General features: G+C 44.7%; 1 protein-coding gene across 1 annotated transcript in view; it reads right to left on the minus strand.

The window, feature by feature from the left end:
• Window positions 1-21,299, minus strand: part of nup214 (nucleoporin 214) — a 109,996-nt gene that overhangs the window by 88,406 nt on the left and 291 nt on the right. The window contains 11 exon segments of the mRNA XM_042058868.1: window positions 3,195-3,786; window positions 10,352-10,510; window positions 11,818-11,944; window positions 12,352-12,430; window positions 13,553-13,659; window positions 14,958-15,061; window positions 15,418-15,481; window positions 19,250-19,320; window positions 19,623-19,821; window positions 19,934-20,085; window positions 20,543-20,738. Of these exon segments, the coding sequence (XP_041914802.1) occupies window positions 3,195-3,786; window positions 10,352-10,510; window positions 11,818-11,944; window positions 12,352-12,430; window positions 13,553-13,659; window positions 14,958-15,061; window positions 15,418-15,481; window positions 19,250-19,320; window positions 19,623-19,821; window positions 19,934-20,085; window positions 20,543-20,738 (1,850 nt within the window).

Genomic DNA, 21,299 nt, shown 5'->3' on the forward strand with positions numbered 1-21,299 from the left:
TTTTTGAAAAGTAAATGTTCCAATCAATGATTGATGGCAATTATTTTAGGGTTTCAAAACTACTTTTAGTTAGCCATGTGGCCCCTCTTGGTATTAAACAAAGGCACCCTCCCCTCCCCCAATGAAATGCTAATGTACTGGATACAAGGGCAATCAGATCCACAAGACAAAGGATGTTACCTTGCTATACTGAATCCATATGTCATGAAATGTAAATATATTAATGTTTGGTATCACTGTAATAGTCTCAGTACAAGGATTGTAATGATTTGATTGTGAGAATGTTTGGAACATTCTATAAGTGATATTTCTGATATAGAAGATCTCTCTCCTCATGCTATTCAGATAGGTGTGAGTAGGTGTGTCTGATGCCATCTGGAGAACCAACCATGTGGGATTGTTTTGGCGGCAATTCTTTCTTTATTTAACCCATACAAAAGTGACTAACTTGCATTGTAAGAACTAGAACGATGGAGAACTGAAGAAAAGAGAGAGGTTGATCCAGCAGAGGCCATGGCCTCTGTGCCATGGCCTACATAGACCATATTTACCCTCTCTGCTTGTAACAGAATAAACCGGATTCCTGAGTGTTCCTGAAGTTTGCCAGTCTAAGTTAATATTAAGTAATTATTCACCACAATTACCTTCATGGAGGTTCCACCGAGATAATATACTTTTGTCGCTGATTCCGAGATGCCCCAGTTTTTTTCTCTCATCGCTCTGGTGACAGCTCCCAGGTAAGGACGCTAGAATGTTAAGCTAACGCTAGTCTTGTTTTTTTAAAAGGAGATGTTTTGTTTTGTTTTACATCTACACTCCCGTATTAACAGACTGAATAGATGATGAAACCAGGATTCATGTCGTAATAACCTTTTTCAAGTGTGCAAGCATAGCATAAGCTCAAAAGAGCATGGTTAAGCCTCTTTTAAGTACGCCTGAGCTAACTAGCTGCCGCTAGGGGGGTCTAGATGTCTTTGTCTATGAGCTAACATGAGCACATGATGAAAATGCCTTAAACTTCTTTTGTTTTTTTAAGCAGGAGAATCTTCCTGCAGCCCGTTTAAGTTGTACTCCTGCTCCATGGAGCTGTGTGTGTCCTTGTGTGTCTACTAACAGTATGAATGAATGTGCGTGTGGGCCGGCCCTGTGTGTGTGATTTTGTTTAAATCTTTTATTTCTTTATACAATATGTGTTTTAAACCTGATTCCTGAGTGTTCCTGAAGTTTGCCAGTGTAAGTTAATATTAAGTAATTATACCTAGGGGTGGGCGATATGGACAAAAAATAATATCTCGATATTTTTTGTGATTTTGACGATAACAATAATTAGTCGATATCCTTTAAAAAATGTTTTTTGTTACTTTACAGCTCATTATTTATGAATAGCATCATTACAATAATAACCAATAACCTAACCTGTGACTTTTTAACCAAATCAACCAATGCATTGTCACTCTATGACACATTTCCAATTCTGCCCCCACTGGTGTGTGTGGCAATGACATGGTCTAGCCAGCTACATTAGAGAAGATGAATAGGCCTAACAGTTTCCCAAGAGAAAGTCTGAAGCTGAAGTTCCTTTCAAACCTTTACATAGGATTCACTGTAAACCTAAGAGCAGACCAACAGAGTAGCCTACATCTAAGTTATTTCCTTCTATGTTTTGTTTTAGAGCAATCACGTAGGCTAGCATTCCAAGTTACAGAATAGAAACTAATGCGTTAGCTTATGGCTAATGTATATGAGAAATCCCATACAGATGCTAACGGTTAGCATAATCGGTAAACGTAGATATTTAGAGCGAACTTCAGTCCATTTACAAGGCTAATGTTTTCTCTCCATATAATACCGTGTAGGAAAAAACGTGACTGTCAATGCTACTTGAACAGAAGTAGCCGCATAAAATCCCAAGTAGGCTACACTCACTGCACAAAATAAACATTAGGCTGCGTGGGACAACGTTGTGACCCACTAGTGATCACGTGACACTTGCTCTGCTGCATTTCTCCCGCATAGCCTATCTCCTGGGACTGTATGAGTCCAAGCAGGAAAATGTGCCAGAAATTGGCAATGCCTTTATTGGTTGATCTGAAACTTTACAAAATATTGGATATCATTATTGTGACTGCGCCGGGATTAGTGTGTGCTTTACCTCACTGTGTATTCACTGTGTGCTGTTTGTGTTTCACTAATTCACCGATTGGGTTAAATGCAGAGACCAAATTTCCCTCACGGGATCAAAAAAGTATATATACTTATATACTGAGTCTTCAGTGCGTGATTTCGAGTGTTTTTTCCCCAAAGTAATTTAAATACTCGATAATGTCAATTTGCACATCATTAAAACAACAATCACGATATTATCGCAGCCCACCCCTAATTATACCCCACAACTACTTTCATGATCTAGGCAGCACATTTTCTTCTCTCTCCTTCATTTTACAGTCTAATGGTTACTGACTACAACGGCTCGGGATCAAAGGTCATATGGAATCGATTAATCTGCGTTATTTTTTTTAATCAGTTATTTTTTCTCATATTATGTTATTTTGACAGCCCTAACGTTTAGCCTTCACAGTTCATACTTTTTCAAAATGGTAATCTATGAGAACACACATAACACCAAACCATACATATCTGTAGCCTGTTAGATGGAGGGTTTATGAGCGGAGTGCTCTTCATAAGAGTGGGCTTGTAGGCTACTATTTGCCTGTGCGTGGTTGTCACATGTGGTTATTCCCATAGATATTAGAAAGCTAGATACCGCATTGACTGTCGAGTTCTATTAGGTAGCATCGTAAACGCGGCCGCCATATTGGTGGGGGCATCGTAAACACGGCCGCCATATTGGTGGGGGCATGGTAAACACGGACGCCATATTGGTGGGGGCATGGTAAACACGGCCGCCATATTGGTGGGGGCATGGTAAACACGGACGCCATATTGGTGGGGGCATCGTAAAAGCGGCCGCCATATTGGTGGGGGCATCACCTTTATTGTCTATGGGCAACACTTGCAGCCAATCACAGACACCTGCCTGATTTCCAGTCAGAGTCACCTGCTCCTCCATTGGCCTCCAGTGATTGTTGCCCCCACCAAGATGGCGACGCTATTTCCATACGATCTGGAGCCCAATGCGGTATCTAGCTTTCTAATATCTATGGTTATCCCCCTCCGACGCGCTCCCGTCTCACCTGTCGTTGAGGTTGAGCCTGATGGCAGGCGTGGCTGGCTCCTTGGCGATGGTGAGCGGGGATGCGGTGGCCAGCCGCTGTGGCGTGGGGCCTGGCACCAGGGCAGGGGAGGCGGCCGCCGCCACCACCACCGATGGCGTCAGCGCCGCAGGACCACCGGGGTCCACCAGGGGGGGCTTGGCCACGGAGGGGGCGCTGAAGGAGAAGGCGGAGGCAGCGGGTCCCGGGGCGCCGGACACCGGCAGCAGCTTGGAGGCCGCGGAGAATGAGAAAACCCCGCCGGAGGAGGAGAAGGCAGGGGGGGCAGCGGAGGAGGAGAAGGCAGGGGGGGCAGCAGTGGAGGCCGCAGGGGGGGCAGCAGAGCCCAGAGAGAAGATGGAGGAGGAGGAGGTGGCAGGGGGGGCAGAGCCGAAGGAGAAGCCAGTGGCAGGAGCAGGGGCAGGGGCAGGAGCTGAGACAGGGGCAGGAGCAGGGGCAGGGGCAGATGAGGTGGCAGTTGCAGGAGGGGGAGGTGTGGAGCTGCTGACAGGGGCACGAAGGGGCGGAAAGGTGCTGGGAGGGGCTCGTGGGGTGGGGGCTGCAGCAGAAATGCCTATGAGGGAGAAGGGGAACAGGACAGGTAAGGTCAGTACAGTACAGGTAAGGCCAGTACCGTACAGTACAGTACAGCACAGTACAGGTAAGGTGAGTACAGGTAAGGTCAGTACAGTACAGTACAGTACAGGTAAGGCCAGTACCGTACAGTACAGTACAGCACAGCACAGGTAAGGCCAGTACCGTACAGTACAGTACAGCACAGCACAGGTAAGGTCAGTACGGTACAGTACAGGTAAGGTCAGGACAGGTAAGGTCAGTGCAGTACAGGTAAGGTCAGTACAGTACAGCACAGGTAAGGTCAGTACAGTACAGTACAGGTGAGTACAGGTAAGGTCAGTACAGTACAGTACAGGTAAGGTCTGAACTCAGAATGATGGAATTAAATAGACCACTTAGACATTCACTAATCACATGCTGATGGTATGAAAATAATACAACAGCAAAGATGTGAATATACACCACCTCTATAGGGTGGGGTAGCTTAAAGGTATAATGGAGATGTGCGCGATTACCCACCCTTACTTGTGGAGACCAAAAATACTAACTTGTCAGTTAAACATTTGATTAATGTAACAAGCTAAGCACCGCAGAAAAAGTGTCAACTATCTAGAGAGATCTAGATATAGAGGGTCGACTGTCTGTAACGTTAATTTGGGGAGATAAGTCGCTATCTCTGTGAGGGTCCACGATCTGTAACGTTAGTTTATCTGCAACGTACATGCTAACCTACAGTAGTCTTCAAAAGTAACCAGAGCTTGTCTACGGAGAGCCTGTTTACTTCCTATTCAGCCCTATTGTACCGAATTTGGTTGCAGTTCCACTGGGGATGATTGCAGGTGAGTGCAAAATAAATGGTGGTCTGTGGAGCTAGACGGCTAAATTTGTCTCACCTGATTGTCGTTGAAAAATCGCATATTTGATTGCAGTTTCTGCGAGTTCAATATGGATTATTAGGTCAAGTTGAACGAACAAGTACTTATGTTCTTTTGATTCCGTACATTTTGAGTCATCGTTGCCCATAACACGCTAGCTTTCTGCTAATGAATGACATCATTGACATTTTTGAAAGCCTTTTTAGAACAAATAAGCGACTTTAAGAAATACTCAGCAGTTTGTATTTTCTTTGCCTCCTCTTTCGAATGCAACATTGAAATTACTAGACAAAAACACACCCAGAGAGTGAAGGTGGGCTTGTGAATTTTGACAAAAAAAAGAGGCCGAACAAAATCGGCACCCCCCTCCCCCTGTAAAACTGGCTGTATCTTGGTAAGTATTGATCTTACATAAGAGTAATTTACAGTGTGTCTCCTGGGTAACATAGGTACACCTGGTAATTTTTTCAGAATTTTTTGAGACCTAAGTGCGTGGGCCCTGGTTGAACTGACGTGGAACTGACCTTGAATTTCCCCTGGTCCTTGAATTTCCCCTGGGGATCAATAAAGTATCTATCTATCTATCTATCTATCTATCTGAATGACCCAGAGCCTTTCATCAGCATTAGACGCTATGTGTGGGCAAAACATTGTTGACTGAAGTCGATGCTTTCACCCCATAATGTTAACAGGTTTCACACACTGAACAAAAATGTTATTTTAGTGTTATTTTTTGTAATTAGATATTCATGTACTTTGTGTTTCTTTATTCAAAATCATATGCCATAAAGCCTCAAGAGCCGTTTTAACTGTGGTGTGGTTCAGAGCCACTGATCTCAAAAGAACTTGAGATCTGCTCAGAAGCAGTGCCCGTCATCTCCTCGGGCTTCTGGCGCCCCCTGCAGGTTTCCTGGGGAGTGTGCTGCTGATCGCTGGGACTTATGGCTGAAAAACAAGGTCAGCATGCGGTCCTGCACTTAACATTCCTAAGGAATTAAACTGGACGGCTGCATTGACAAAGTTGGAGTCAGAGACAGTTCAACAGCAGGTGTTTTTGGAGCCAACGCAAGCAAAGAAAACCCAAAATTGTCCAGGTCTGCCCAGAATTGACCATATTTGGTGAGATGGCCAACATATTTCAGCATCTTCTACTGGCTTAATTTTTGAGTGTACTCTGCCCATTGCGCCTTTGGCTGGGACAGTGAGTTGGACCTGATGGCTACACACTAACACCACACATACACACTTTGCCAACACCACACACACACTCTGCCTCACTCGAGTGCTTCGCTTCTAAAACTAAGGTCAGTCAGTAGATTCTGCTGTCAGCAAACATCATATCCGCTTAACTTCTCCGACACGATTGATTTGATGGCAGAGCAGAGGCAAGTAACATCCCCTATGATGACAGCCGTCAGAACGAGCTCTTCCTCTCAGACATGTTCACCAACGTCCTGCTGGCAGACTCTTTCATTAAAGAGTAGCTTTTTCTTCCTTCCTTCCAACTATACGCATACGGTGCGGAAAGTCAAAAAGTTTTTCAGACTTGGACTTAAGCTGGCTGATGGCAAGCAAGGTTGTGATGCTAGGCGGTTTCTCCCAGTTTACACAAAGGGAAGACGCAGATATTTCCCTGCGGTTTGGCCTCTCATTTACACGCAAACCTTGTTTTTATCATAGAAAACAATTATTTCTAAAAACTCTGGCCAAAGTGGAGATTTCTGATAACGCTGGTTATGTGTTGTCATGTCAACTGGGAGAATCAGGGTTTTAGGTTCTCAAACGTCACATTATATGCCAGAAAATGCTTAACGTCATGTGAGTGCCTGTTTTGAAAGGAACAGGAAGTCACTCGTGTTATTCGTTGTCGATTCTGAGGATTCTGATTGGCTTGCATGGCTTTATCCTTCTCCCTACACTGCTGCCCATACTGTAGGTTTGGCATAGTTATGATGGCGCTCGACGGCGTATTTATGCGGGTTGTGTGCACGATGTTATTATTGAAAATGGAGGGGGAATATTTGTTTCTCTAAATACCCGGCTATGTGTAAACCTGTCCTTGATCTGCAAAAAGATACAGCAGGGCGTTTATTTCTTCCGTAGATTGAGATCGTTTGGAGCCAAATCATTTTTTTGTTTTTTACATCAGTGCTTCAGAGCATCATGCTTTATTGTAGCACAGTTTGGCTGAGTAGCCGATTAGCAATAAAACAAAAAACTCTATAATCAAATTAAAATTTGTTCAAAGACTATCGGACTACCTGTAGCATACTCCTTTCAGGAAGCTCAGGCTGGCTAGAACCTTTTCTACTGACTCCTCACGTTTTGCCCAGAGTATCAGCTTCTGCCTTCTAACAGACGCTTTAGAGTTCCCTCTTTTAATTGCAACAGAACTCTTTTATACATCAATCTATGCTATTGTTAAACCAACTAAATTAAATCCAGTGCAATATTTATTCAGTCTTCATGACCTTGTTTTTTGTGTATGTTCATGTCATTTTCTTTTGTTATACATAGGGATGTAACGATTACCGGTATAATGGTAAACCGTGATGATGTTTACATTACATTACATTACATTTGGCTGACGCCTTTTAGCCAAAGCGACTAACAACATAGTAAACAGTTTAAGTTTTAGAGCAGTTCTCACACAATTTAAAAACATTAGAGTACAGTAAGAATAAGTGCATCAGTGAGTGCTGTTTTTAACAGTTACTTGTCAGTTTGAGACGGCTGGTGAGTGCTAGGATCAGTAAGACTTGTTGTAAGTGTTGCTATGAGAGGAGATGTTCTCTAAAGAGCTGGGTCTTCAGGAGTTTTCTGAAAATGGAGAAGGATGTCTCTGCTCTTGTAGTGTGTTCCACCAACGAGGAACAACAGATGAGAAAAGTTTGGATTGGCTTGAGCGTACCGGTGGTAGAGCTAGATGTCGTTCGTCTGAGGAGCGCAGCGGTCTGGAGGTAGCGTATGTCTGTATGAGGGCATTCAAGTAGGTGGGAGCAGAACCAGAGACTACTTTGTAGGCAAGCGTTAGAGCCTTGAATTTGATGCGGGCCGCCATAGGTAGCCAGTGTAGCTGGATGAGCAGCGGGGTAACGTGCCCTTTTGGGTTGGTTGTAGACCAGGCGCGCCGCCGCGTTCTGGATCATCTGAAGTGGTTTCACTGCGCAGGCTGGGAGACCTGTCAGGAGGGCATTGCAGTAGTCGAGTCGTGAGATGACTATTGCCTGAACCAGAAGTTGGGTAGCATCTTGAGTCAAGTAAGTCCTGATTTTCCGTATGTTGTAGAGTGCGAAACGGCATGACTGGGCGACTGAGGCAACATGATCTGAGAAGTTTAGTTGGTTGTCGAGAACAACTCCTAGATTTTTTGCAGTCCTGGTAGGTGAAACAGACAGGGAGTCAAATTTGATGTTGATGTCGTGATGTATGGTAGGTTTAGCTGGGAGGACCAGCAGTTCAGTCTTTTGAGAGGTTCAGCTGGAGGTGGTGTGCCTTCATCCATGTAGCTATGTCTGAGAGGCAATCCGAGATCCGTGCTGAAACCAAGGGGTCATCAGGTGGAAAGGACAGATAGAGCTGTGTCGTCTGCATAGCAGTGGTATGAGAAGCCATGCGAACGGATAAATCGGTCCCAAGGAGGTGGTGTAGATAGCAAAGAGAAGGGGGCCCAGCACTGAGCCCTGGGGGACCCCTGTGGTGAGATGGTGAGGTGCAGAGGTGCAGATAGCTGACCAAGCCATGATGCGTTAAACGAGCGTCCTGTGAGGTAGGATTCAAACCAAGAGAGCAGAACCGGAGATTCCCATGTTAGCGAGTATAGAGAGAAGGATGTGGTGATTAACCGTGTCAAAGGCAGCCGATAAGTCAAGGAGAATGAGTACTGATGACCGAGCGGACAGAGCCGTTTCGGTAGAGTGGCCGCTTTTGAACCCAGACTGATTTGGATCCAGAAGGTTGTTCTGTGAAAGGAAGTCAGAGACCTGTTTGGAGACTGCTCGTTCAATGCCTTTGGATAGGAAAGGCAGGAGTGAGACAGGGCGGTAGTTCTCGACTTGAGCAGGGTTGAGAGAAGCTTTCTTAAGTAACGGTGTTACCCGGGTCATTTTGAACGCTGTTGGAAATGTGCCGGAGGTTAGCGAGGCATAGATCACATGTGTGATAGCTGGAGCGATGGTCGGGCTGATGGACTGAAGTAGGCTCGTAGGTATAGGGTCCAGCGAGCATGTGGTAGGACGGCTGCATGTCAGGAGTCTAGATACTTCACGTGAATGCTGAAAAAGATGTTCCAGCAGTCCCTAGAGGTTGTAGGAGTGCGGTATCGGAGTCAGATGCGTTGAGTGGGCATGTAGAGAATTGACTGCTGATTGCCGCCACTTTGTTTGTAAAAAATGAGGCGAGGGTATCTGCAGTAAGGCTGGATGGAGGAGGAGGCAGCTGAGGGTTGAGTAGCGATTTGAAGGTTGAGAAAAGTTTTCGAGTGTCTGTAGCGCTGTTGATTTTGTCATTGTAGAAAGCCATCTTAGCAGCAGTGATGCTGGCTGAGAAGGAGGTCAGGAGTGTCTGGTAGTTTTTGAGGTCATCAGTTAGTTTGGATTTGTGCCATTTCCTCTCCGCGGCTCTGAGTTTGGTGCGCTGCGATCGGAGGGTATCATTTAGCCATGGATGAGAGTGTTTGGATCAAGCTGGCCTTGTGGTAAGAGGGCACAGCTCGTCTAGACACGAGGTCAGTGTGGAGCAGAGCGAGTCTGTGGCCTCACTAATGTTGACGATAATAATTACCGTTTTCATTTCAAACATCACGATTATCACTGTTGATTGCTGCGGTGTGGAAACCGCGTGTTTAATCCTTTCCAGCTTCATCCTGCTTCTGACATACAGTAGGCCTGGTACAATGGAACAAAACTGGTACCCTACAGATTCTGTTGTCTAATTGATGGTTTTAACTACGATTCGGATTAGGCTACACCTGATTTTAAAAGGTGGAACTTTTTCACCGCAAAATGTGCACTGTATCATGTGGCCACTCTGTGTCTTTATGCTCGCGTCCACATTAAATCCATTCCACTCACGTTATCAGGAGAATATAGTAGCCTAAAGTTTTATTTTGAACGCTTACTTTGGTCTCACTCATTGCATCCAAATAACAGAAATAGCAAACTCCAAGTTATGGTAGGGTAAGTTAAGCTATAAGCACATAGTTTTCTTCATGTTTAATTGGCTATTTCAGCTTGAAACTATTTCAGCTTGTGTAGGCCTATCAGTGCTTTCTGAACATATTGAACACACTTTTCGAAATACTGTGATAATACCGAAAACCGTGATCATTTTGGTCACTATAACCGTGAGTTTAAATGTTCATACCGTTACATCCCTAGTTATACACGTATGCTTTGTCTTCTTTCTTTCCTATTTCAGCCCTGACTGACAATACAGTTGTATCGTATCGTATGTTGTACTGTATGCATGTGTTTGTGTGTCTGTGTGTGATGCATGTTGTATGCGTGTGTGTGTGTTCGATGCATGTTGTATGCATGCATGCATGCGTGCCTGTGTGTGGTGCATGTTGTATATATGCGTGCGTGTCTGTGTGTGTGTGATGCATGTTGTATACATGCATGTGTGAAATGTATGTTGTATGCATGCGTGTGTGTGTGTGTGTGTGTGCGCATGTTGTATATTGCTCACCTGCGCTGGGTGGCCTCTCCCCGTCCAGGGCTAGGCTGGTTGCCGGGGCGACCAGCTGCTTGGCCCCTGGGTTCATGTTGATCATGGAGAAGGGGCACAGCACGCCGTCCGTGGACAGCATCATCAGCGTGGGGGCCGCAGGAAGCTTCTTATCGTCCGCTACAGACAACAAACACACACACACACTAAATTCAAACAGAACGATACATGTATGGACAAGCACACAGACAAACACACACAGGTTCATACTCTGAAAAATTGTGCATACATAAGCACACACACACACACACACACACACACACACAAGCGCACACCCAGACACACACCAAATCTCTCATAAGCCTGCCTTACAGGTGTTCTTCTTGTGATAAGTTTGTTTTTCATCTCCTAGTACTGGATAAAACACACACACTTGTGGGTGTGAAGAGTAGTCTGGTTAAGTGCATTAATATTCTACTGCACTGCTTAGTCTGGGTTCTCTCTCTTCTCTCTCTCTCTCTCTCTCTCTCTCAGACCTGCATTGATCTCTCTCTCCTCTAGCGCCCCGTCTCCGCCCCGTCTCCCTTCTCCAGCACCGCGCCGCCGTTATTATTGTTTTTCCGCGGTGCGTTAGACCCGGCAGAGGGCATTCCAGAGCAACACCGCGGTGCGTTAGACCCGGCAGAGGGCATTCCAGAGCAACACCGCGGTGCGTTAGACCCGGCAGAGGGCATCAGAGGGCATTCCAGAGCAGCACAACACTTACTTGATGAGCGAATAACGGCAGGATATACGTGGCTGTCTGTCTGAGACCAATCAGGCTAATGCTGGAGAGATGCGTCTGTGTGTGTCTGTGTGTGTGTGTAGGAGCGACATGTCCACCTGAAGTTGCTTAAGAGACACATTTAACACAACCAGCCCCCACTCACCCCCACCCAACCCCAATGCACAAGAGACTAGAACTTTCTGTGTTGTGGCACTTCCAGTGTTGTGGTGTGTAGTCAGTGGATCTGAAAGAGCTCAAGGCCCGTACTGCAGTTGTGGTGTGTAGTAGGTAGATTGTGTGTGTGTGTGTGTGTGTGTGTGTGTGTGTGTGTGTGTGTACACTGCAGTTGTCTCTGGCTGTCAGTCTTCATCAGCTTCCCACTCGCCCTCCTGACCCTTCCAGACTGCGAGGGTTCACATAGTGTGATTGTGTGTGTGTGTGTGTGTGTGTGTGATTGTGTGTGTGTGTGTGTGTGATTGTGTGTGTGTGTGTGTGTGTGTGTGTTACTTGGCCATGTTTTAATCAAAACACACAGCGGCCAGGGTGACCTGCACCCTTCACAGCTCTTCCACCTGGTGAGGGCCTGCATGTGCAATTCAGAACGTTGGCGTGGACTTGCTGCCCAGAATGCAGCTGCACCCATCAGAACTGGAGTGAACACACAGGTGGCAGCTATGGCGGACTCTGTGTGTGTGTGTGTGTGTGTGTGTGTGTTACTCACAGATGTGAATCTCATCCTGACTGGTGAAGTCGATTGCGACACCCAATGGCAGTGTGTCATCGCTGTTCTGAGTGACAGGAAGCTCCGCCCTGCTGGCATCCTCCAGCAGCCACAGCTCCCAATTAGTCTGAAACACACACACAACCACACACACAATATAACATACACACACACTCACAACCACAATATAACATGCACACACAACCACAATATAACATGCACACACACACACAATTCAAGTTATTCGCATAGACACACACATAATACACACTTCCTCATTAGACACGATTATTTGGATAAAAACTGCTTCCAATTGACTAATGACTATAGCCCTCAACAAAGTACACATAAACACACACACACACACACACACACACACACACACTTAGACTAAAATCTGAAAAAGGTATAAGAGAGATGTGGGTTTAGTTATAAAATGATAAATGAGTGAATGATGCAGATAGCTGCAGCAGTTAAAGGGCTGTGAGACACACACACACACACACACACACGTTAAAGGGCTGTGAGACTGACCGCAGGCTGCTGTTTATCCTCCTGTTTGGCGATGATGCTGACCTCAATGGAGGCTGCAGACGCAGCAAGCACCAGATCCCTGGAACAGCGGGAGACTGAGATGAGCACACGCACACACACACTACACAACTCACACACACACACTCACAGTACACTACACAACTCACACACTCCACAACTCTCACACACACACACACTCACAGTACACTACACAACTCACACACTCCACAACTCTCACACACACACACACACACACTCCACAACTCACACACACACACACACACACACACACAACACTACACAACTCACACACACACACACACACACAACACTACACAACTCACACTACACTACACACCTCACACACTCACACAATAGGGACGGTCATGATTAATCAAAGATCGATAATTGATTATTAAGAATTTCGTCAATCACGTTAATTTGTTATCGATTAAACTAATGCAGGTTGCGTAGGCTAGTATGAGTCTTGAAGCAATGAAATGAGTTTCACTGTATGGCAGCAATTAAATATTTTACCATCCAGGGGCAATATTTGACGCCATAGTCAGTTACCTGAGAGCTTCCGTTTTGATTTGAAAAGTAGTCAGTTACGGAGAGCTTCCGTTTTGATCTCAAAAGTAGGCCTAATCATGAAGAGGTCATGGTGAAGTGTGGCGTGCGACCATTTTGATTTAAAAAAATAACGACACATCCGCTTGGAGCTCCAGTGGAATTTTGATTTGGCGACGAGAACTCTGTTTAAGAACGTCGGCTCAGAGCTGTAGGTTCCGCTGCTTTTAGAGCACCGCAGCGTTAGACTACATCTTCCAGTTTAGCCTAACCAAGCGTCCAGTTTAGCCTAACCAAGCGTCCAGTTTAACTGCCACAAGCTGTTCTTCTTATAATAAAGATTTCATCGAGGAAAAACACAATGTATTCTTGTATTTCCATTGCATTTGTAATTTATAAAAAGTGAAATAAATAATGAATTTTAATATAAAAATATTAATGATTAATCGATAGTCGATCGTTAATTCTCCGATCGACTAAGAACATTTAATCAAATGCCCATCCCTACTACACAACTCACACGCTCACTCATGTGCATGCGCACATCCCCTGAGTCTTCATAAACATACAACAGGCGCTCTGCACTTATACAAACAAACAAACAAACCCACACACACACACACGTACGTACCAGTCCTCAATGTGGCAGAGGAAGTAGTGGTGCTGTCTCTCTGTGCAGGTGCCGTACACCAGGTCATTAAAGTTCAGATACCGCTCTGCCCTTTTCTCATCCTTTTTCTGGAACACACACACAGACGCACACACAGATGCACACACAGACAGACGCACAGACAGACACACACACACAGATGCACACACAGACGCACACACAGACACACAATATCAATCCCTGAATAGCTGAAAGGTGAGATGTAAGCTAAACACAGATGTGTCAGCAGCAGTTGGACGAATATCAACACAGCATGCGCTAGAAAAGATCATTGTCTTCTCTCCATGCCTGCTGACTGAGGCAAGCATCACACAGGGAGGGTGGCACACACATCTGTGGTGCACTGACTGGCACAGACTGGCACAGACTGGGGAATGTGTGAACTTCGAGACCTTGGAAGTCTCTTTGAACGCAAAATACAGAAATAACACTGACAAGGTCTTTACCTTCAGCCCTGTTTGAAATGGTGAGCTACTGTTGCGCATCATACAGTATATATCGATCATAATATTATATATACTTCATTTGGCTGACGTTACCACCACCATCATATAATACCTGTTGTAGCTGTTGTGAATATGAGTGTGTTCTAGACAAAGATTCTTTAGAACACTGATTTAGAATGGTTAATGAACCATCTCGGTCCTAGGTCATAAATTGTTAGCCAAGGACCCCCTTGATGTGTTATTAAACCCATCGACAACACTACGGCAAATGTAAAAATACATTAAGCTAATCCTAATAATTATTTTAGCCGCAAGCACTTTGAGATGGAGCATACAATGTGTAAAAATTGCATTTGGGGCTTTCTGCTATATGAGAGCGATCATTCTACTATTATTCCCAGTCAGTATCATGGAAAATATAATGTTCAAATATGCGACAAATTAGTATAATGGCATTGTATAACAACCCTCATAGTAAAAGGTATATTTAAAAATTTTCAAATGTATTAATTTGTTGCTTTTATTTTTCCTTCCAACTTGCTGAGGCCCCCCTGGCACCCCCTCACGGCCCCCACTTTGAAAACCACTGGGCTAGATCTCAAGCTGGGAGAGAGTGTTTTACGCTAAACCAGAAATGGTGAAGGAGTTCATGAAGTGTGTAGATTGTGAGTACTGCATGTGTGTGTGTGTGTTTGTGTGTGTAAGTACTGAATTCCACATATCAGGAATGATTTGGAAGCATTCTAGCTTCCTGAACACCGTGCGGGTAAGGTGTCCCATATTGTGAATGACGAGACTGTATTGTTATGCATGACTGGTGAGTTTTCCAGGTCATGAATTAGACGGTGAGTGAGTGTTTTGGACGCGACTTTTCCAGGTCATGAATTAGACGGTGAGTGAGTGTTTTGGACGCGACTCACGGGCAGGGACACGACCACAAGCTCGGGGGGCGTCTCCGGGGAGCCGTCCGCTGCTGCATACGCCACCGCAAAGTTAAAGGTGCTCAGCCACAACACGTCCAGCACTGCAGGCAAACATCACACACACACACGGAATGAAAATTCAGCATTCAAACAATTCAATGATTTAATCCAAACTGCATTAAATCCAATGAAATGAAACTCCACACTGGTCCCACGTAAACAGGAGCTTCCTTATCTTCAGAGTGTTATGGAAGAGCTTCCTGGAGTGCTATGTGAGTGTTATGGAAGAGCTTCCTGGTTCTCAAAGTGCTATGTGAGCGTGTTCTGGAGGAGCTTCCTGGTTCTCAGAGTGCTATGTGAGCGTGTTCTGGAGGAGCTTCCTGGTTCTCAGAGTGCTATGTGAGCGTGTTCTGGAGGAGCTTTCTGGTTCTCAGAGTGCTATGTGAGAGGTGCTCACCTTTAACAGGGTTGTCTGAGCTGTAGAAGCTCGGACAGGGGATCACCTTCTTCTCCTGCAGGGCCTTTTGGGGAAGAGAACAAAAGCAGTGCAGTGAGGCGGTATGTGTGTTATGGCAAAAATCACAATCACCATTATTTTGGTCAAAAATGTAATCACGATGATCGATTAACAATTATTCGGGGGTGGGGGGGTTATTACATAGTGATGACATACTGTGGTGTGTGGCATAGGCCTATTCATGGGTCCCTTTCCAGAGGTGTATACAATCAAGCACCTAGATTATGAATGCAGACTGCATGGTGCTTGATTAATACACCTGTGGAAAGGGACCTGTGGAAACCCATGAATACAGGCATTTTGGATCAAATTCAGTGACATGTTCGCTGATGATCTGATAAAAATGGCCTTTTCTTTAGAATTTTACTTCCGTCATGTTTGTAGGCTTGCCTACATCTCTGCTTGCATCTGCACTGCTTGGCCCTCTGCAGCAGCAAATTAGCAGCTTTTCTCTCTCCTCTTCTACATGTTTTCATTAGTTATCTTTTCTAGGGTCTCTGCTTCAGCTGGCACAGTAGCACTGATTGAAACCACAGGTTGATAGCTGGATAGCGAATATTTAAGTTAAATCACGCTGGTCGGAGTGTTTAGTTTCCCCACGTGTTTTCTAAGTTTGCAACTTGAAATGTAACCGATATTTTCTCCTCTGGGTCTTGGAAAATACGTTTCATAATCCATTGGAACCGAAGGAGTAAACGATCAGTGTTCATGATTTAATAGTAACGTTCGCCTGATGCTATCCACCTGCACTAGTAGAAGTAGACTAATTGACAAGCTGTAACGTGATTTCAAAAACCAAGAGTGTTCTAACGTTAGATTAGCCGTCTTGTCATAACTTCTCTGAGTAGTTTGGTTGCCTCGATTGATAGTTATGATAACAAACTTAGCAGTTTAACGAGCAACTAATGACCTACAGTGGGTCCCAGTTAAGTTTGGACGGGTTCCTTCATGAATCACGCACACCATTTTCTCAGCAGAAATGGCACAAACTGCAGTTGACACAAACAACCACAAGGTGTCACTTGGGAGTTCTCCCACTTCTATTTTTGATGCGACTTGACTTAACTGCTTCCATGACTCAGTGAGCCATTACTAAACATATATGATAATACAATAGCGTGAGTTTATACATCTTATACCCTATTTGTCACGGTTACTTATAGATGTGATAGTGTAACGATAAGCGCATGAGACTTTCAGCGGGGGCACGGGAACTTAAATTGATCAAGGTAGTTTAAGCTTACACTTAAACAGACAAAACATTCTAATATGAAAATGTAGATGCAATTGTAAAATGGTGCAGCTCCTTTAAGAAAGCCCCGTGCGCAGGGATGGAAAGAGAGAAAGCGAGAGGGGATGTGTGTTAGAACTTAGATGCGTGTGGAAAAAGTAGACGTGCTGTTGAGACTGGAGCGAGTCATATTCAAAATAATGCAAAAAATAAATCCGCAGATAAAACCAATTATCCTCATTCATTGCAACCGCAGCATGCCTGCTTGCCGACGTTCAAACGAAAAAGACATCAAAGCACCGTTTGCGTTTGAATGTAGCACTAATTTTTTTTTTTAAACAGCTGGACAAATGATTTAGCTAATTGATTATAGCCTGCACACCAGCAACTGTTGAACATTTACCTGTACAAGACAGTAGCCCAGCCTAACAAGCATGTTGCATGTTGTAGGCCTACTGTAGAAATTTCACTTAAATTGCAACTGCAACATGCCTGCTTGCCGACGTTCAAACGACAACGAAAAAGATATCAAAGCAACAAGAGGGTTGAGTCTGAATGACACGGAGTTCAGACTCATATTGCTCCTCATAACCATCTATAAAAAAAGTGTTTTTTCTTTTCTTTTTGAGCACGTCCGAATCCCAGGACATAACGCACTGGACCTTATAATAGGCTCGAGATATAATTCCAAAGGGGGCAGATAGGGGCCTACTGCACTTAAAACTTAAAAAGATTGAACGAAGCTTCCCGAAATTTGAAATTGCGATCAGTGACTGGCATCGGGTGAAGCTTTTCGAAGTTGAACAGGCTATTAAAAACTATTTGCGCACCTCAATGTCACAGGAGAGACTGGGCTCTCCCTTCTATAAATTGAAAAAGATGTTATGCTACCTGCAAAATGGCCTATGATTTCATTGCTGAGTTGCATTATTAAACTTTGACTAACGTTTCGATGTTTTTGACTAACGAACATCGAAACGTTAATCAAAGTTTAATAATGTTCTGCACCTTTTACTAAAGAATAAAGAAAATTAAGAAGACATCTGAGCTGCACTGGCGTCTCTCCTTCTCTCTAACACTTTTTGGCTTTGGCTAAATATTTCTAAAATCATTTGAGTTTCACTAGTCACATGTTTTAACAAGGAACACTTGTTATTGAACTAATAACAGACGTGTGATGAAAATTGACTTTATTTTCCATATGGAGAAATAACATATGCAGAGTCTAACCAAGGTCAATCTTGCCAAAAAAGCCCTCAAACCTGAAAACACACGAGGCAAAAGTGCAAAACATCACAAAACTAACTAAACTAACACGCGCATATTTTTGTATTGCAATCATTGTAGCCTACAGTTGTAACAGCGCGTAACAGTCGTTTTACTCCCCGTACACGCTCATTATAAAGAACGTTTAACGTGTCCCAAAAACAGCTATCAACTAATCACTAAACGTCTTATAAACAAGTATTGCCAGGAGCAACCTTGCAAAAAATTATAACAATAGGCCTAGGCATTTATATGGCTCTGCTCCTGCCTAGATTCGAACTCAGAACTGCCTGAAAGTTGCAGAAATGTTCTGGAAATACGCGCATTAACCCACTCGACCGTCAGACAACGCTATCTGCTTCGAGTAGGCCTATTGGGTAGGACTGTAGCCTACACTGGTTGCTGTGGCACAGTCTTGAGTGACCGAATTCGTTTTCCTTTGTCATATGAATGCTGTCATGTTGTTAACATTACTGTTAAGGAGATGCTGAAGGCAAAGGCTATATTTAACATCGTTAGTGTAGTAAAACAAATCAGAACTATTCACGAGGTTTCTGGGCAGCATATTTATGTTCTGTAGCAAGCGAACTTCTCATGACTGCCGACAAAGTAGCCTACTGCCAGCTGACGAAGCTCTCATTTTAAAACATTACTGAGAGACAGGCACTGTACAATCAAGACATCTTGCCACTGAATCCAAAACTATGTTTAACATTATGTAAAGCTTATAGGCTACAGTGGACTAGCATGTTGCAGGGGAGGCTAAAAACACAGAGAAACGCACTGAAAACTCGGCCAATCACAGCCCTTGCTGTCAAGTGCTCCGCCCGGTTCGACCGTGGAACGCCACAGCGGACTATGCTGCCCCCAAGCGGCTGCAGTTGTTCTTACATTTCACCCAGCTGCGTGAATCACCTTGATGGTGAATGAAGTGTCAATTCTTAACTGGGACCCACTGTATTAGTAAACCGACTGCACGAGCACACACACAACCCAAAACTGCTTGAGTGGCCTGTGCACAGAGGGGAGGTGTGTGTCGAATGTGGGGCGTAAAGAAGCAGTGTGCTGTACGAGTTGAAACTTTCTATTTTCGAAACACTCTTTCTAAAAGGAATGTGGCAAAACAATCTTTTTTTCTTGATTATACTGTTTTTGTGATCGCTTGGAGCCAGTATTGAGGTCGAAATTAAAATGTGATTAATTGCACAGTCTAACCGACTTGTGTGTACTGAATAACTGGTGTGTGTGTGTGTGTGTGTGTGTGTGTAAACTCACTGGTGTGTACTGGATGACTGTAGCATCCTGCTTCCCAGCTGCCACCTGCTTTCCTTTGGGGCTCCAGCACACTGTACACATAACATCCAAACACATCACACACACACTTTACATACACAAAGCCCAAACACATTGTACACACACAGACGTGAAGCCCAAAATCATCACACACAAAGCCCAAAAACATCTCACACACACACACACACACGTGTGCTGAAACTGAACAAACAGTGGCAAACATTAGTACGAACATGTTGTCTGAACAGTTTAGTCGCTTTTAGTCTACACATTCCATTTCAACGGTAACCCTCGTCCAGCTCCCATGTATGCTCGCTGGGCAGCAAGGCTGAAAAGGTCAGAGGTCATGTCTTACCGCAGGTGATCCCCACGGCGGGGGGGAGCTGGGCTGTCACCTTGACCTCACTGGTGACCTCCAGGACCATCATGCTGCCGTCCGACAGACAGGCAGCCAGCATGGACGCCTGCACTGGGTTCCACTTGAGGTCCTGCACCAGGGTGCCCGAGTCACTGCCTGGCCGCAAAGACGCGAAAGGGGCCTTCTCCTGCCTGGCCTGAGGAACAGGGGACAGGAAGAACACCAAACATGATGATGCAACCCCCCCGAATTTCGTTCTTTGTTTATGGTGTGATATTTGGCACGCCCTGCACATCTGGTGGTGTTACCTTGTTGAGAAAGGAGCGCACGTCGTAGAAGGCCATGGAGAGTCCTGCCTCCTCGGACATCCCGCAGGCGGACACAGTGAGCTCATCACTGCTCAGAGCCAGGTGGTGCAGGGGCAACTCCACTGGCACCTCCAGAGCTTTTACCCCCTCCACTGAGGTCAAGGGGGAAGGAGGAGAGAGTGAGAGTGAGAGAGAGAGAGAGAGAGAGAGAGAGAGAGAGAGAGAGAGAGATGGGGGAGAGAGATGGGGGAGAGAGATGGGGGAGGGAGGGGAGGAAGAAAGAGTGGGAGAAAGAGAAAAGCAGTCAGCAGACGATTCACAAAGCATTATTTTGGAGTGGATATACTCCGTTTAACTGATTATGATTTCAATGGGCTACATACAATTTCAATAAATTCCCTGGTGCCGTGAATACACATCCCCGAGTAATGGTGTGTGTAAGTGGAATGACGGTAAGCTAGGTGTCACGTGTGTAGTTACTCTCAGTGAGGAGATGAACAGCAAATGTCACAGCAGGACAAAAATGTCACTACCGTTTCATTATAATAAAGTTGAATCTAATCTAATTATATGCCACTTTAGTCAGGTCCACGTCATCGCTTCACTTACCGATTTCATTTGGGTTGCCCACGTCCTTGACGGCATCAATGATGTCCTTCGTAAAGAAAACTTTCAGTGTTCGGTCAAGCCCCACGAATGTCAGTCCAAACTTATTCGACACTGCAAGCAAATTGGATCTGTCTTTTGGTAACTCTTCTGGCGAGTCAAAGACGCGGATTTTCTTCATCTGTCGGAATTGAAAATCCTGCAATGTGGAATATAAAGCAATAGCATTAGTTCATTAAGTGTTCAAGTGTTCCTGCAGCACTTAAGCGTTGTGTTAGAACATGTGTTTCCATCGGTACCAGTACCATGGTGTCTTGTCAATTAAGTTAGCAAGTCTTTCACCTTACATACCTTAACGCATGCTGGGCTATCACCCACCAAACAGTAAATGTAATGACCCAAACATTAACGTTATATCTGAAATCCGCATCAAATACCCTAATGACAAGACTGCAGCAATACAACTTATCAAGAGAACATGTGTAGCTTACATGACGCGACTCGCTAACTTGAAGCGGCGCCGAATTTCAAGTTTCAAGTACGTTCAAAAACTCAGCTACCCAGTTAGCAGAGGGTATCCTTGTCTGGGACAGTAAAATAAGCTAGCTACCTAGCTAGCAAACATTAGCTGACTGTTAGCTACTTCTCACAGGATAAGCGGGTCTGTGAGATGACCTCAACATAAGCCAAATAATACAAACCTGTACACTATGCTGTCAATGCAACTACTCAATGTCTCCAAATATGTGACAATACACAA

Source organism: Alosa sapidissima, chromosome 13 (assembly GCF_018492685.1).
Source record: "Alosa sapidissima isolate fAloSap1 chromosome 13, fAloSap1.pri, whole genome shotgun sequence".
NCBI lineage: Eukaryota > Metazoa > Chordata > Actinopteri > Clupeiformes > Clupeidae > Alosa > Alosa sapidissima.